Source organism: Molothrus aeneus, chromosome 1, assembly GCF_037042795.1.
Source record: "Molothrus aeneus isolate 106 chromosome 1, BPBGC_Maene_1.0, whole genome shotgun sequence".
Lineage (NCBI taxonomy): Eukaryota > Metazoa > Chordata > Aves > Passeriformes > Icteridae > Molothrus > Molothrus aeneus.
The window spans coordinates 115,212,208-115,227,570 of record NC_089646.1 but is presented as its reverse complement, the minus strand read 5'-3'; the positions used below and the strand labels follow the sequence as shown (position 1 = coordinate 115,227,570).

Sequence of the window (15,363 nt, the reverse complement as noted above, 5' to 3'; positions counted from 1 at the left end):
ATGTAACACATGGGGCATAATTACTGCACCCCAGTTGATGCTGATGCCTTATATCCTAAGATAAAGGCAAAAGTCATACTGGAATGTGACTTTTTGGAAGAATAAAGCTGGAAAAATAAATAATTTATGAGTGTAGTCTATAAAAGTGAAAAAAAATGTTTAGTCTATGAGAGGATGATATACATATCTTCACATATAAACAATTATATGAATAAGTATACATTTATCCAAAAATATTTATTAAAACATATGTGAGGCACATAAATACCTTTGACCTTCAAGTACTGCATTCAGCTCTGGGGTCCTCAACACAGGAAGGATATCAGCCTCTGGAGCTAGTCCAGAGGAGGCCACCAAGATTATTGTGGGAATTGAGCACCGCTGCTCTGAAGAAAGGCTGAGAGAACTGGGATTCTTCAGTCTGGAAAAGAGAAAGCTTCAGGGTGACCTAATTGTGTCCTTCCAGTACCCGAATGAAGCCTACAAGAAAGACAGAGACTATTTACAAGAGTATGTAGCAACAAGGACAAGGGGTAATGATGTCAAACTAAAAGAGAAAAAGTTTAGATTAGATGTGAGGAAGAAATTCTTTACTGTGAGGGTGGTGAGGCACTGGAACAGGTTTCCCAGAGAAGTGGTAGATACCCCATCCCTGGAAGTGTTCGAGGCCAGACTGGGTGGGGCCCTGAGCCATCTGGTCTTGCGGAAGATGTTCATGTCCATGGCAGGGGGGTGGAACTAGATGATTTTTAAGGTCCCTTTCAACCCTTTCTCAACCCAAGCCCCTCCATGATTCTGTGATTCCATGATTTCCACTGGATATATGACAAGGAATGCAGTAAGGAAAAATCAGGTTGGACAAATATATATCCACAGATGCCTTTGGAAGTTTGTACAGGCTACACACAAATGTTGCAGATTTTCTTCAAACAGGTGCTTTTACAAATTGATCAGAGAAATAGTTCATGCAGATGATAGAAGTGGTTTTCAAACTGTGATCTGTTGCCTCCTTAGATTCTGTGAAGTACTCCTGAAGAGAACCCTGAAACACAATTAGCCAAAGTAAACCTGCCTTCTGTAAATACAACAGTTCTCATATTTATGCCCACAAATTGAAAATATTTGAGTAACACTGATCAACATATACCTGAATCCATCTGAGTGCAGAGAGTACATCAGACAATCTCTTGAGGTCTAGAAGCCAATAATTCTTTTAATTCCTATGTGAAAAATTATATCCTCTCCATGAATCCATTCTTTCTAACTTATGCAAAAAGCAAGATTTTTCTACTGCACAAGATATCGTGTCTGTAAATGCATAATAAATTGTTCAGATACAGTGGCAGTTTTATAAATTGAAGGGGTTTTACATTAACTAAGAGATTTTACTTAACTCCTTGTGAAAAATGCGTATTTCACGATTGGCTGTTTGCAAATATTGAAATGAATATTATATGTGTTGTGTTAGAAAGTGATGCTGTATTAATTCTCTTAAGTAGTGTGTTAAATATAGTTTTAGGTTATAAGAAATGTTAAAATAGAAACTATGCTATGTACGATACATTTTTTTTAAGAAAGGACTCGCAGTGAGATAGCCACAGGACACCTAAATCTTTCAGAGAAAAAGAATTTATTGCCCTCTTATCCGAAGAAATTAACTTTTTCCCGCCTCGAAGGCACTGTTAGGATTCAGAGGAAGAAGTTGACGATGACCAGACAGAATCCTGTGTTTGGATGGAATTTATGCCTCATGTATGAGGTGTATGAATATGCAACAAGCTATTGTTTTTAAGGGTTAATTCTTTGTTAACAGGTGTCTTTTTTGGGCTTGTGCTGCCCAGAAAAAGGCACCAGGATGTCCATAACTCTTTGTTTCTATCGTCTCATATTGTCCTAATTCAAATTGTCCAAATTATTATTACTCTAATTGTATTACTATTTTTATAACCATTTATTACTATTAAATTTTTAAAATTTTAAAAACAAGTGATTGGCGTTTTTCACACTCCTCTTTCCATAGAGGTCTTTCTAGACAGTGATAGGACTTGAACAAACGGCATGAAGCTGAGTCAGGGGAGGTTTAGGTTGAGTATGAGGAAAAGGTTGTTTAGCCAGGGGGTGGTTGGGCACTGGAACAGGCTCCCCAAGGAAGCGGTCACAGTCCCAAGCCTGACAGAGTTCCAGAGGCGTTCGGACAATGCTCTCAGTGCAGGCTGTGACTCCTGGGGATGCCCCGTGCAGGGCAGGGAGTTGGATCCCTTCCAGCTCCGCGCGTTCTGTGATTCCGGGCTTTGAACACCTCCTGCCTGGACAGCTTCTGTCGCACGCATTACGGGCACAATGATCTCACTGCAGTGGCACTACATTCAAAACTTTTATTTTAGTCCACGTAAGGCAGTTGTTTCGCAATGCAATACACCGTGCCCTTCCCTCCGTGTGCGCCGCGGAGGCCCCGAAGGCCCGCAGAGACACCGCAGCCCGGGCGAGGGCGCAGAACCCTCGGCGCCGACTGTCTCCGCTTCCCCGGCCTTCTCCCTGTGCCGCCTCCCCCCGCCTCTCCGGCGGCACAAATGGGGCGGGCCGGGCTCCCCAGCCCGGCTACGGCCGCGGCCGGCCCGCTCTCCCCGCCTCCCTGAGGCGCGGCCTGGCCCGGCCCGGCCTGCTGTGGCGGCGGCACCGGCGGCTCGGCTCCATGGCTTTCATCCGCAGGCGGCGGCTGGAGCGGGAGCTGTACTCCAAGGAGAGGTGAGCGGCACTGCCCCACCGGCCCCGGCCGCTCCCCCTCGGCCCCGGCCCCTCGGAGGGCCCGGCGGAGCTGCGGGCGGCGGGGCCTCCAGAGAGGCCGCGGCGCAGGGAGGAGAGCGCGGGCGCTGTGCTGCCCTCGCTGTTGTCACTGTGGACGTCAGGTGGCTGATGGGTCCCCTGAGTTAAGGCTGAAAAGGGTGTAGAAAGGACCTGGAAAAACAGGAATGCTGCTTGCCTTGCATAAATTGCATGAAAAATAGCGTCTTGTAAATTTTTGTTTATTAGTTTGTTCTCAGTTGCGCTTGTGGCATGGAGCTGTGCTTCACTGTTGTTCGTTGTAGTTTGTTGTGATATTTTTTCCTTTTTTTTTTCCTGAACACTATAGTCAGTGTACTGTCAGCCCTTAAATTACAGACTCTGTGTTGTCTCTTTAAAGCGTTAAATTCAATTTACGCGCTCCTGTTTGCTGACTGTAATCTTTGTTTTGTTTCTGAACGTACAACAAAGGCTTATCATACGTGCTTGAGTGTATCCTGAATTTACTCTCTTATTTTTAGGTAGTGTCCCACTTCCTTTTGCCTGGCTTCACTGTATCTGTCTTGTCAAAAAGTTTCAAAATCTTTTGCAAGCCTAACATTTCCACATAGGAGATCTCTGTGGGAGCAGTAGGTCGGCATGGGTTACACAGTAGGACACCCCCTTCTCTGGGGGGAACAGGGATCCCCAGGTGTCTCCTGCTGCGGGAACCAGGGAAACAGCAGGCTGGTCCCGTGTGAGCCCTGCGCAAATTCCTGCTGCAAGTCTCTGCTGGTTACACAGCACTGTTTATTGTTGATGAGAAAACCACATGATGGAGAGCTGGACTCACTCTGCCCATATAAATTCTGATTCATAGCTATACAGCCTATGAAGCTACCACATCCTCTGAAGTGTTTTGGTTTTTTTGGTTTTTTGTTTGGTTTTTTTTTTAAGTACAGATGTGTTCTGGATCACGTTTTGTCTTCTTGTATATCTTGTTCCTTTGGGGCTCTGCTGTGGTATCAGGTGTGTGTAAGGGACTGCAGGCAGAAAGGACAAACTTCCAGTATCGAAGGAAAAGATAAATATTTTTTATTGTAATTGTAGGAAAACTAAGTAAAATGACTGTGTGAGCTGCGTTATGGATTTAATGTAAATAGCCTTTTTTTTTGAAAGCTAAAAATGGCCAAAAATCAGACTTGTCCCAGAGAACCTAAATAGGGTCCAAATCTCTTCTAAAAAGCCCTGAGAACAAACTCAGCATATCAATGTCAGTATTACTGATCTACTGTTGTTGATGAGAACTTTTTTCTTTACTCCTACTTGAAAGCATATCAGGATCTTATTATTTGAGCTTGTAATTTGAGCAGTTTATGAAAGGTCAGTCTTATTCTCATTTGCACTGGCAGCTTTTCCTGTATCTGCAAACCCATTTCTCTGTTTCTTCCCCTTACCTAACAATTGATATTAGTGCAAAATCTAAGTAAATTTACATGTTTTGTACCCTATATCAGGTCCCTCCCTCTCCCTGTTTTCCTGTGCTTTTCTCAAGTAGGAAATCTTAAAAGCATTTAAGCGATTTAAAATATTTTGAGCTTAGAATTATCAGAAACACTGTATTTTTGTTGTGTGTTGTCCTTATAGTTCTATCTTAAAACAGAAAAAAACAGTGTTATGACTTAATTGAAGGGACAGGTTCTGAGAATTTTTTCCCTAGGAACTGGGTAGCTGTTAGAGACACCAACTTCTGCTTGAAAGCTTTGCTTGATCTTTGTATCCTTGGGGAAGATATTTCCTAGTGAAATGAACAGGACTTCTAAAATTTTGTGGCAACTGCATTTGATGTGTGTTTTGGTTTGGGGTTTGTTGGGATTTTTTTTTGGTTTTTTGTTACTTGAACGTTGCTTTCTACAAAACTTTATGCTGTAAAAGTTCCAGTTAAGAGTAGTGTGAAACTTGGTAAGTAAGAAGTTAATCTTCTTATGCAGTTGCTTTGGAGGGAAGGCAGATCAGATTAGTTTTAAGTGATCTGAAAAAAATATTTCTTCTTAACTAATTAGTCCACTTTAATATCTAGTTACATAAACCTTCTTTTCTGACTATATGCCATTTTCTAGAAGAAAACAAGAAAATGCTGAAATGTTCTCTGTCCAGGACAGTTTATTTAATCCCCCAAATATTCATCCTTCATGAACAGCAATCCTTTTTTTCAAGCAATTTAGTTACAAAACATCAAATTAGATGATGTGGTGTTTTGCTCAGGTTGTTGCTTTCTTTATAAACTGATTTCTCACTTCTGCTGGCAGTATGCCCAAATGCAGACAAGTGTAAACACTTGGTATGGGGACTCTCAATGCAGTGCTGATGGTTTGTCTTGCACCCTGCTTGGCTTCCTCTGTGAGGGGTTCATCTCTTTGCTGGAAACATCACTCACATGAAGCAACCTCCTGGCAGCATGTAGGTGCTGCAGATGGATCTTTGGTGTGATGGTTGCTTGGGCATTGGATTTATATATATTTTTTTTTTTTTTTTTTTAGTCAGTAGCCTTATCTTACTCTCTTGAGATAAAATATGTATAATGAAGGCTTTTATCCAAAGATCAGCAAATGAGTCCTACAGCTGGCTTACAGATAATTTGTTCTTGTTGGGAGGAGGTTTAATTTTAGAGTTGGTTTTGCATAGCTGTGTGCTGCTGCTAGATTGGGCTACCCTGCTTTTTCAGCCCTGACAATTTCCTTCTGTTATCAGGACTGTACTTCTAGTTTCAGGTTAAGTGATTGTGCAAGGTGTGTTGGATCAGCCACTTGAAACCCGTGTCCAAGTAGATTGCCAGCATGTGCTTTTCTGATGAAAGGACAAAAATAGTAAGGCTTCAATCACAGATTATGAATTTAAAGCAGGATCAATGGATACCTTTCCTGGGTGCTATAAACAGGATTTTGCCAAGGCACTGGTCCCTGCATGTTCATTCCTGTATCCAGTTTGAATAAGTCCAGTGCTTCAGCTGGTAGGTGAAACTGGTATATGAAAAAACTGTGGACTTGTTTTGTTTTCTTTTTTTTTCCCCCAGATGTTGTCGAATGTCTGAGTGTTTTGCAGACTGAAGTATAGAGGGACATGCACATCAAGCAGAGGAACAGTAAAATTCTCAAGTAGACTAAGCCTGATGCAGCACACTTTTGTTTGGAGGATATTTTGTAGCATCTTGGCAGGAGTTAGAAACCCCAGGTTGTAGTTTGTAAAGGGTGATTGGCTTCTTGGCTGCATACTCAGAACAATGCTAGGAATGTGTGGGTGCCTTTGGGTTCCCAAACCTTGTGTATTGGGAATGACATCATACAAGCTGAAGTCTTGCAAGTGTTTTCTTGCTACTTAGTGCCGAGTTTTCTTATGCATCTTGGGTGTGTTCTTGACTCATATTCCTCAGACCTTTTCTGAGTGACAATTATATGCCAGTTCTTTGAAAAAGGAAGTGAGTTCTGTTTTTCTTGGCAAGATGGTTACCTTTTTCTTTTTTTTTACCTGGAGCTGCTTCTCAAAGGAATACTGATTCCCTTCATAAGAAAATACCTTCCCACTGACTGGCATATGAATTTTTCAGTTATTCTTAATATAATCTTTCTGGGACTATACAAAGACAGGAATTTGAAATAGGTCTTCAAGCTAAATTATGTTGGCATGCTTTAATTTGCCTCTTCCCTTAAGTATAGGTGCTTATCTTTTAAGCTCAAACAGCTCCTTATAGACTGTTAAAAGATTAACTCTTTACCAAATTCTGTATACTTTTAACACTGTGTGGGGATTGAAGGTGTTCCAGCACAAAAGCTCTTAAAGCCTCCATTAAAGTTGCCTGAGGGGATGTAGAGATGTGTGTGATGTGTGATCATCCCTTGCTGTAGCTCCCACTGCCCCAACATACACCCTCGGACAGACAGGCACAACTATGGCTGAAAATCTTTTTTCCATTTTGGATCTGGGAGACTCCTTGTGTTATTTAAGTTGGTGGTGTTGGTTTTTCCAGCTGTGTGAGTTGTTATAATAAAAGATATTCCCTTATCTAGCATGTTCTTCTTTCTTCCCTCTCCAAGATGCTGCTGCTGTTGATTTTTGGACGCAGAACTTACAGTGTTACACCTCAGGTTTAATGCAAGTGCCTTTCCACCCACTCTAAAGCTCAAGGCTTTGCCATAGTGTAGAGGTGGCTACTGATGTATTTTACACTGGAAAGTGAAACTGCCTCTTTCCTAGCATCTCTTGATAGCAAGAAGATAGGCTATGTGGGTTTGCTACATTCCCTAAGTAAAGTCTTCTTCCTGACCACCTTGTTCTTGTGCCTGACCCATTCTCCTGATACTGTTTCTGGTGTTCCATGTACCCTTCCATGTACAAAACTATCCTGGGAAAACTCCGCAGTTCTGAATAGAAGCTTGTATTATGGCCTGTCTGCTAGTGTGATAACTTTTTAAGTCAAAATTGGCTGTTCTCCACAACTGGAAGTAGTTTTTAAAGCATTACAAGAGTGTGGGACCAGCAAAGCTACTGAAGCCGCTTTTTTTTTTCCTTCAATTTCTATTTTTCAAATATTACATGTAGTAAGAAAATACAGTCATCTTGGAAGTTCTCTGAAGCTTTGTTTGCTGTTGGTGAGACGTTGAGGATAAAGGCTGGACTGTTAAGAGGCTATAGTATAAGGCATTGAACATCTTGCAGACTCTCAACCCTTACAGCTACCTTCATGGGGTTTCAACTTTTTTGAAAATCTTGTCTAATTTGTCTCTGTGTCATTTTCAGAACATGTTGGCTTTTTTTTTTTTTTTTTGGATGGCCTAGTATGTCAAGTTCATTGTAGAAGAAAAAAAAAATGGTCAATGATCCCTGAAGACATGCCTGTGGCTTACTGACTTAATCAGTGTGTTGCAAACCATTGAATAGCATAGTGGCAACAACATTTGTGGGCATAAACCTGCCTTTATTAGGGCGTAAGCATAAAAACATCCTGTAATAAACTTTAAGGTGTGAGTTTTATTGCTGGATTTCAAAGGATTTTTTGTCAACAGGTATTTGAGTTGCTTTCCAAGCTGTAGCATTACCTTTCTCTAAGTAGATTTTTAATAAAAACTCATTAATTATTTATATTTGGGAAGTTTTGATTAACAACTGGGCTATTAATTTTGAAAATGAATCAAAATTACCACTTGCTGGTAATAAGAAAAATGTCTCAAACTGTTTCCTTTTCTGTTTGTGATATTTGTTTGTTACTGTATTACAGGAATACAAAGTTTTAGAGCACCAGGCAAAGGTGTTTAATAGAAACTTGAAGGGATCTCCTACGAAATATGTAAGAACCAGAACTGAGCTTTGGTTGTTTATTGATTTATTTGGTGGGGGTTTTTTTAGATGCTGCTTCTTGCAGATAATTTAAAAGCGGAAAAAAAATCAAAACCCTTTTTCATTTTAGATACCAAAGCATTTTTGTACCTTACCAGTTAAAACTTTTGATTTGCGTGACTAACTGCTTAGATTGAGGGGTTTTTTACATCTTGGGATCAGACTTGAAGGCAAGGAAGGGTAGACTGGGCACAGACTTACTTATTGTTACTTGTGTTGGCATTGATTTTTTTGATCCAGGTTGCTATTGCAGGTCAGTGTGATAAAGTCATAGGCTTACAGTGTGTGCTGTTAATTACACAGCACTGGGAACAGTACAGCTGCTCAGTGGCTGAAAACCAAAATAGTTTTCAACTCTTACAGGTTTAACCAGTTTCTTATACAGGGTACCTCATGCATTCTCTGCCTACTGTTACTTGTTGATTTTTTTTTAAGTCTTCCTGTCATGTGCAGAATTAAGTTACTATTTTAAAAGTATGCTAAATTTTAATTTTAAATGTATGCATACCAATTCTTGTTGTAGAACCACACAGCAGTTTTGATAGTATATAAATTTGGTGTGCCGGTCATCTTGGTATCACAAGTGTCTTTGGCATACTTCCTTTAGCTCTTTGGAAGGCAGTCAGCCCAAAGCCCAACTGCTTAGTTGCACTTTGAAGATCCCCATTGCTGTAATTTTATAGCTATTATGATTGATATCCTGGTTTTTTCAGGCCTTCACAGTACTGTTTGCCTACTTATGCAGCATGCCAGAGGCTGATCTGTGCCCTTGCTATCTGTAGATACTTGTTAAACCTCCCAGCAAGCCTGAAGCATCATTATGTGCAGTGATGGTTCTCCAGAGGGACCCTGTTAATACAGTAACTATCAGAGGCTCTGTTTATTTATGTGAAAGATACTACTTCTGTGAAGATAAAAAGCTGGCTGTACTCTAGTAACACGTGATGAAATTTGACTTTTCTTTGACAACTCTATGGATCATTAACACAGGCAAATTAAATTTAAATACTTGAGCAATAAAGACTAAGATGAGTTGAGAAATTCCAGAAGGTTATTCCAGAGATCACGCATCATAATCTTCAGAGTTCATTATTAGCAGTAACTTGAACTGGTCTAGATTTGTTAGCCAGTAGTGAGATGCAAGTCTGAAAATTTTGCTTTCACTTATGGTATCATATTAATTTAAAAAGGAGCAGTTTTTGTGACATTTGTGGAGATTTGATATCTGGGCTCGGTCTGCCTGCAGAAGTGACTTGTTGCAGCCTGAAAATACAGGAAAATGCAGTTGGAGTAAGTGAACTTGCAAGTAGAGTAGCAACAAGCGTAGAAATGCTAGCAAGAGGCTTCAGAACTACATGGAAGGCTCTGCAGAGAGTGGGAGGGGAAGATAAATATGCAAAATGTACTTATCCTATATGATGGACAGTTTTTGAGGAAAAATGCTTTAATAGCTTCCAGCACAGCCTTAGCCTTACAACGCATTTTCCAGACAGCAAAGCTGAGGTCAGCGAGCAGGAGATCATTGCACAGGAGGTTGCTGGTCTCTAGCAAGAAGCTCTACAGCACTGCTGTCTCTGTAAGCCTGGAGAATGAGTGCTCATGTGGAAGAGACACAGAATAGCAGAAGGATAAACTGGATACTGCTAGCAAACATGGTATTTAAAAAGGAGTAAACCTACAGTTTCCCCACACTACCTATTTAGCTATATAAAGAGTTTATCTTGAGTTTTTGTGCATATATTTACTTTTTCTTTTTTTTTTCCTTCATGACACCATCTGGTTCAGCAGCAGTTAAGTGTTATGCTGGGGAAAGAATACCTCAAATCTTTGCCTACAGCTTCTGGTTTTGGAAAGGTGAATTGATTTATAAAGTGACAAGCACACAAAGATACAATAGTTTCATAGAGGTGGTTATAATGAAAAATTTCAAAGAGAACTCTTGTTTTATGTATTTTGGCTTATGTTGAGTATATTATAGTTACTGAGAATAATAGCCAATGTTTTGATACAAAAACGTAGCTTGTCTTGAATACATGAGGGATGCCTGCATTACCTAAAATCTTAAAAATCTAGTAAATACCAGTGCTGTCATCAGGTGAATTTGGAAAGAATATAAACATGTGAGGAGTTTGTTAAAAGAATTGGTGGAGATAAAAGAAAGAGCTCAAGCATGAATAATTTCAGAAATTAATTCTATTGAGCAGGCATTATAGTTTTCTTGGAAAAAAATTAATTGTGGGACCATAAATGCCATTTCTCTGAAGCTCATGTTCTCTATGTCAATAGTGGCTGTTTCCTGATGAAGGAGAATAGATTTTTTCAAACAAACCTGGGTGCTAACTTTATTCTTGACTTTTATACTTTTATTACTTAAATAATAATAATATTTATATGTATAGTATATGTAGTGTGCTTATACATACTAGAAAGAAGAGCATTTTACTGGTGAATTGCTCTTTATACATCCATCTATGATAGAACTTGCAAGATCTGCGTTTGTAAAATTGGAAGTTCTGAGTTTGTCCTGGATGATTTCAACTGGATAATATGTTGGAAAATGGGATATAATAGGATATGAAACATAGTAGCTTCCCCACAGTTACTGAGTATAATTCCATATGGCAGAGAATAACCCATGATCAGTTGGGGTCAGCTGTCCTGGCTGTGTCCCCTGCCAACTCCTTGTGCACCTTCACCTTCCTCGCTGGCAGAGTGGGATGAAGCAGAAAAGGCCTTGACTCTGTTTAAACACACTCAGTGCTTAAATCATTGAATTATCAACAGTTTTCAGCACAAATCCAAAACAAAGCCCCGTAGTAGATACTGCAAAGAAAACCAAGCCAAGACCAGCAAAATGGGATAATAAAAAAACTGTTTTCAAGAAAGGAAAGTTAAGATAAGGCCATTTTAAAAAAGCAGCAGAGCGGTAAGACAAGGTATCTTGGAAACACAGTTTTGCGTATATAGAGCCACTGTTACTTGTAGTTGCAGTAAAACCTGTATTGTTATGTTCTGTTTAAGATAACAACCACAACACAATCTTTAAGTGTACAAGATATATTTTGAATAATGTTATTTTTTCCATTGTGAAATATGCTTTTTTAATGAACAGGCTATTTGATTCACTCAGTTCATTTTGTGAACTCCTGACATTTACTGCTGTTTGAATACTACTCTGGGGATACTTGGTGTTTATTAGTGTCTTCACAGGCATTTCTAGTGAAGCACATTATGAATGAAGTACAAAAAGCTCAAAATATGGGTGTAAATAAATACTAAGTACTTGTGCAGTTCAGATCAGCACTGCACACAAACAAGTTGTACTTCCAACTGAGGTTGTTTTTGCTTCTCCTGCTGTGCCAATATCCACTGGCATTCTCTACACTGAAACACTCAGTGACTGAGTGTTCACCCTGTTAGAAAATTGTTGAGTTTTGATCACTTGCAGTGGTTTTACTTAAGTTGGTAGAGAAGGCATTTCCATGTTCCCCCTAATCTGGCCTATTTGCATTTGTTTGGTACCAACACTGGCATTACTATGATCCTGCAATTAAATATTTTCAAAGACTTCAGTTTCCTATTTTTGTTTTGTTGTTGATGAGGTCTGTTGTTAATCACATTAGTCCATAAAAAGGCTTCCTGGGGGCTGAACAGAGGTGTGGAGGAAGTACAAAATGTGGTTGGTGAGGAGGGTAATGCTTCCTCAGAGGGCATCCATTGAGTGACGCACTCATGTTGTAAAATCTGTGCCAGTGTTTTCACTTAACATTTTAGACCAGTTTAATTTGGCTTTGCTTCAAAACAATCTAATTCCATCTGTTCTAAGTGATTAATTCCTGCCCTTCCTTTTTGTGTCATTGCATATTTTGCCTGGCATACATTGATCAGGGCTAAAGCAGAAAGCCTGGTTATATTAGAATAGTTTCCATCTAAGACATCAGAATCAAATATCTAACCTTATATATGTTGGAAGAGAATTTGTTGATCTTCACATGTACACAAATTTCCATATAGGTTGTTATTTTAAAAAGTTAAATTAATTCATTATTGGGGTGTGGAGCGCAGCAAAGAGATCAGAGAAAACTTTCCGAACACCCGAAATGTTTTATTAAGAGTACTAACTGTTATGGTATTTTCTCTTAGAATAAAATATTTTTATTTTTAATTTGTAGGTTTTCGCTGCTTCTTCTGAACTTGGAAGAATATTACTTTGAGCAGCACACAGCTAATCATATTATAAATAAAGATTCCAAAGATGAAAGGTACAAAAGTCTTGCATACTTTCACCTTTTGGAGTGATTCTAGGCTCATGAATCTTGAACATATGCACAACTTTTTTTTTATTTTTGTTGTTCCTTTTAGAAAATTCAGAGGCTCCCTAAAAATCTGTTCTAAGTCAATTATTTTTGAACCAGATGACAATATCCAGCCTATTATCAAGGTAAGCAGTGCAAACTTAAATTTCTTGGTAACTAAAGATTCTCTTTAAAAAGCTTTTAAGAAATACCATGTATTTTTATGACTTGCTGCAGATACCATTGCGGGATTGCAGTAGTATAAAAGCCCCAGAAGATAATGAAGCAAATAACCCTTTCACAAGGTAGGCAAATCTGGAATACTCTATGTATTTAACTTCCTTTAAAGCCCAAATTTCCATAATTTCAAATATCTTATTTACATTTCAGGAATACACCTGGGGGAATTTCTGTTGTATGTAGCCAGGTAAGACATGCATATAATAGATTCTTGATGTATAAATGGGTGAGGTTACATAAATGAGCAAGCTTATGTTCCTTAATGGTATTTTTCCTCAAAGCTATAATCTAAGAGTGGGAATTTAACTGAAAACAAAACTAATTAGTGTCAAAAACTTAGCATTAATGTGAATCTGTTGATGCTGGAAATTGCGAACTGTTAATGACTTAATTTATTCATTAATTTAATAAACTGAACATTTTTGCCCTGTGCATTTTATAATGGAGCTTAGGGAAACCTTGGAATTGAATGAAAAAGGAGAATAGACTGTAATAAAACTTTATTGATCATCTTTAGTTTGATTTTCTTGCACTGCTTTCATCTACTTTCTGCAGCATTTTGGGGTAATGGCAAAGCCATCTCGGTCCCTGCAGTTCACCTTTGTGAAAACTCTGGACTGTGCTGTGTGTCCACCAAATAGTTTTCAGAAGGTGTCCTGAAATATTAAAGTTTCAGTCAAGAGTTGTGATTGTGGATGTATTCAATCTTAGAGTTAACCAAGGGGATACACTTTAAATTTTTGTAAGTTTCAGTTGATAAGTGTTCCAAAGCTGCAAAAGTTAAAAGAAAAAAAAAAGTTCATGTGTTCTTTCAGGATAGAACAGAGTTGAGGCAGGGAATACAATTTTAAATATCCTCGTTTATTTCTAAAATCTGTCTTTACCAATGCCCAAAATTGATAGCCTTACTTTGTTATGTCCTGTTGCAGTCAAAAACAAACTCAAGCATTTAATACTGTCTATGCCAGAGAAGTTTGTGGTTTGTGTTGTAGTAACCAGTATATTTAATTTCATTTTGAAACTGCTTCTGTGAAAAATACTGTGTAATCTATTTTTTGAGTCGGCAGATTTCTATGTACTGAGTGATTTTTTAAAAACGTATTTCTAACTCCTCTAGGCAATGCTTCCAACATACATCATTACTCTATGTTTTGAAGAACAAGGGATTATAAAAAACCATCTTATAGGAAAGAGGAATTAAGTTTTAAGATGGCAAGTGTGGTTAGCACCCCCCACTCCTCCATTTGTAGCTTGCCAGTCATCTTCCTATCTCTGAGGAAACGTTCTGAAATACTTGAATGGCATCATAAATGCTGGTATTTTGTATAAAAGGCATATGGACTTCCAAGTGTCAAGTAGTCACTAGTTGAAATTATGGCAGATCATGATGTAATTAAAAATATGGGTTTTTTAAGTAGAATTTTAGCCTTGTAGGAAACCACACGTAGGGAGTACTTGGAAAATCTTAAACATCTTTGCCTTTTAGAATCAGAAAAAATTGGTAGTACATAGCTGGATAAGCAGCTTTTCCTTATGTAACAGACAACTTAGAACTAATGGCTTTAAAATATAGTAAACAGGAATAATAATTTGGTATTATTTCAGTATTTTTTTCTTGAGATATAACTGAGGGAAATCCTCCAGAGATAGGAAATTAATACAGTATGCTTAGGTTTTTGCTCAGCTTACAAGTAAAGAAAACCAAACTATTATGTCTACTTCTTATGTAATGTAGAGTACTCAGTATAGTTATCCTGCAGAAGAGCAATGAATGTGAAGCAGATTTCTCATTCTGATTCTCCCATGGCCTGATTCAGGTCTGTACATGATGATGTCAGATGAAAGGCACTAATTGCCATTGTTTTTAATGTAGCACTTATAGAGGCATGCTGAACCTATGGGCTTCCAAGCCTGCCACTTGCTTTGTTCTAGCTGGATGTTTCTTGGAGCGGTCATGGGCTGAAGGTTGGCTCTGTTGTCAGCTGATGGGAATGGGGAAGGCTGGCTGTAGCAGCCAGAAGGATTCTGAATGAATCTGGGAGTGTAGAACCGCAGGTGTGCTACCTATAGGAAGGAAACTGAGGCACTGGGAAGGGACCTGTGATCATCCAAGTTTCTTGGGCCAGGAGTAGAACACAGTAGGTTATGCAGTTGTCACCCCAGGACAGCAGTCCAGTGTATTTTGTTTAGTTCAGAACCAGTCCTGAGCTTAGGCCTGAGATTTAGCAAATTTGAGCCTTCTGTACAGGCAGCAAAACCATAACTTATTTCTGGCTTGTTGCCTTTTAGATGGTGGATAGTAAGGCACAGCGTACAAATTAGTGTGTTACCAGTCAGGTCTTTTTATAAGAATTGTGAGACTGTTCTGAAGAAGGAGAGTAGTTTTATGTGGGTTTTGGAGAGGAAAGACATTCTCAGAGATGAGGCTAGCACCAGAGAAATAAAACTGTTCAAAAGCATGGTATTGGATGAGGGAGAAAATCTGGTGTTCGTTGTGGTTGGAGCTGGAAGTGAAATGTTTAGCAGCAGAAGAAAGGCATTCATTTGAGAAAGTTTGCACAGGGTGTGTTGCGTGTTGCCAGTCTGGAGTAATTCCTGTTTGGGCAGAACCTTGAGCCACTAAAAGAGGGGAAGGATCTGCCCCTCTGAATGTAGCTCCTTGAAGATCATATGATTA

The 15,363-nt window shown here is 39.1% G+C and overlaps 1 protein-coding gene across 2 annotated transcripts in view; it reads left to right on the top strand.

Moving 5' to 3' along the window:
- The first annotated feature begins 2,664 nt into the window (after positions 1 to 2,664).
- The window catches only part of NSMAF (neutral sphingomyelinase activation associated factor), a 38,731-nt gene continuing 26,032 nt past the window's right edge, over positions 2,665 to 15,363 (top strand). For both annotated transcript variants that reach the window (XM_066563386.1, XM_066563378.1), the window contains exons 1-5: positions 2,665 to 2,745; positions 12,324 to 12,413; positions 12,514 to 12,592; positions 12,684 to 12,751; positions 12,837 to 12,873. In XM_066563386.1, coding sequence (XP_066419483.1) covers positions 2,693 to 2,745; positions 12,324 to 12,413; positions 12,514 to 12,592; positions 12,684 to 12,751; positions 12,837 to 12,873 — 327 coding nt within the window. In that variant the 5' untranslated portion in view covers positions 2,665 to 2,692. The remainder of the gene's footprint in view (positions 2,746 to 12,323; positions 12,414 to 12,513; positions 12,593 to 12,683; positions 12,752 to 12,836; positions 12,874 to 15,363) is intronic.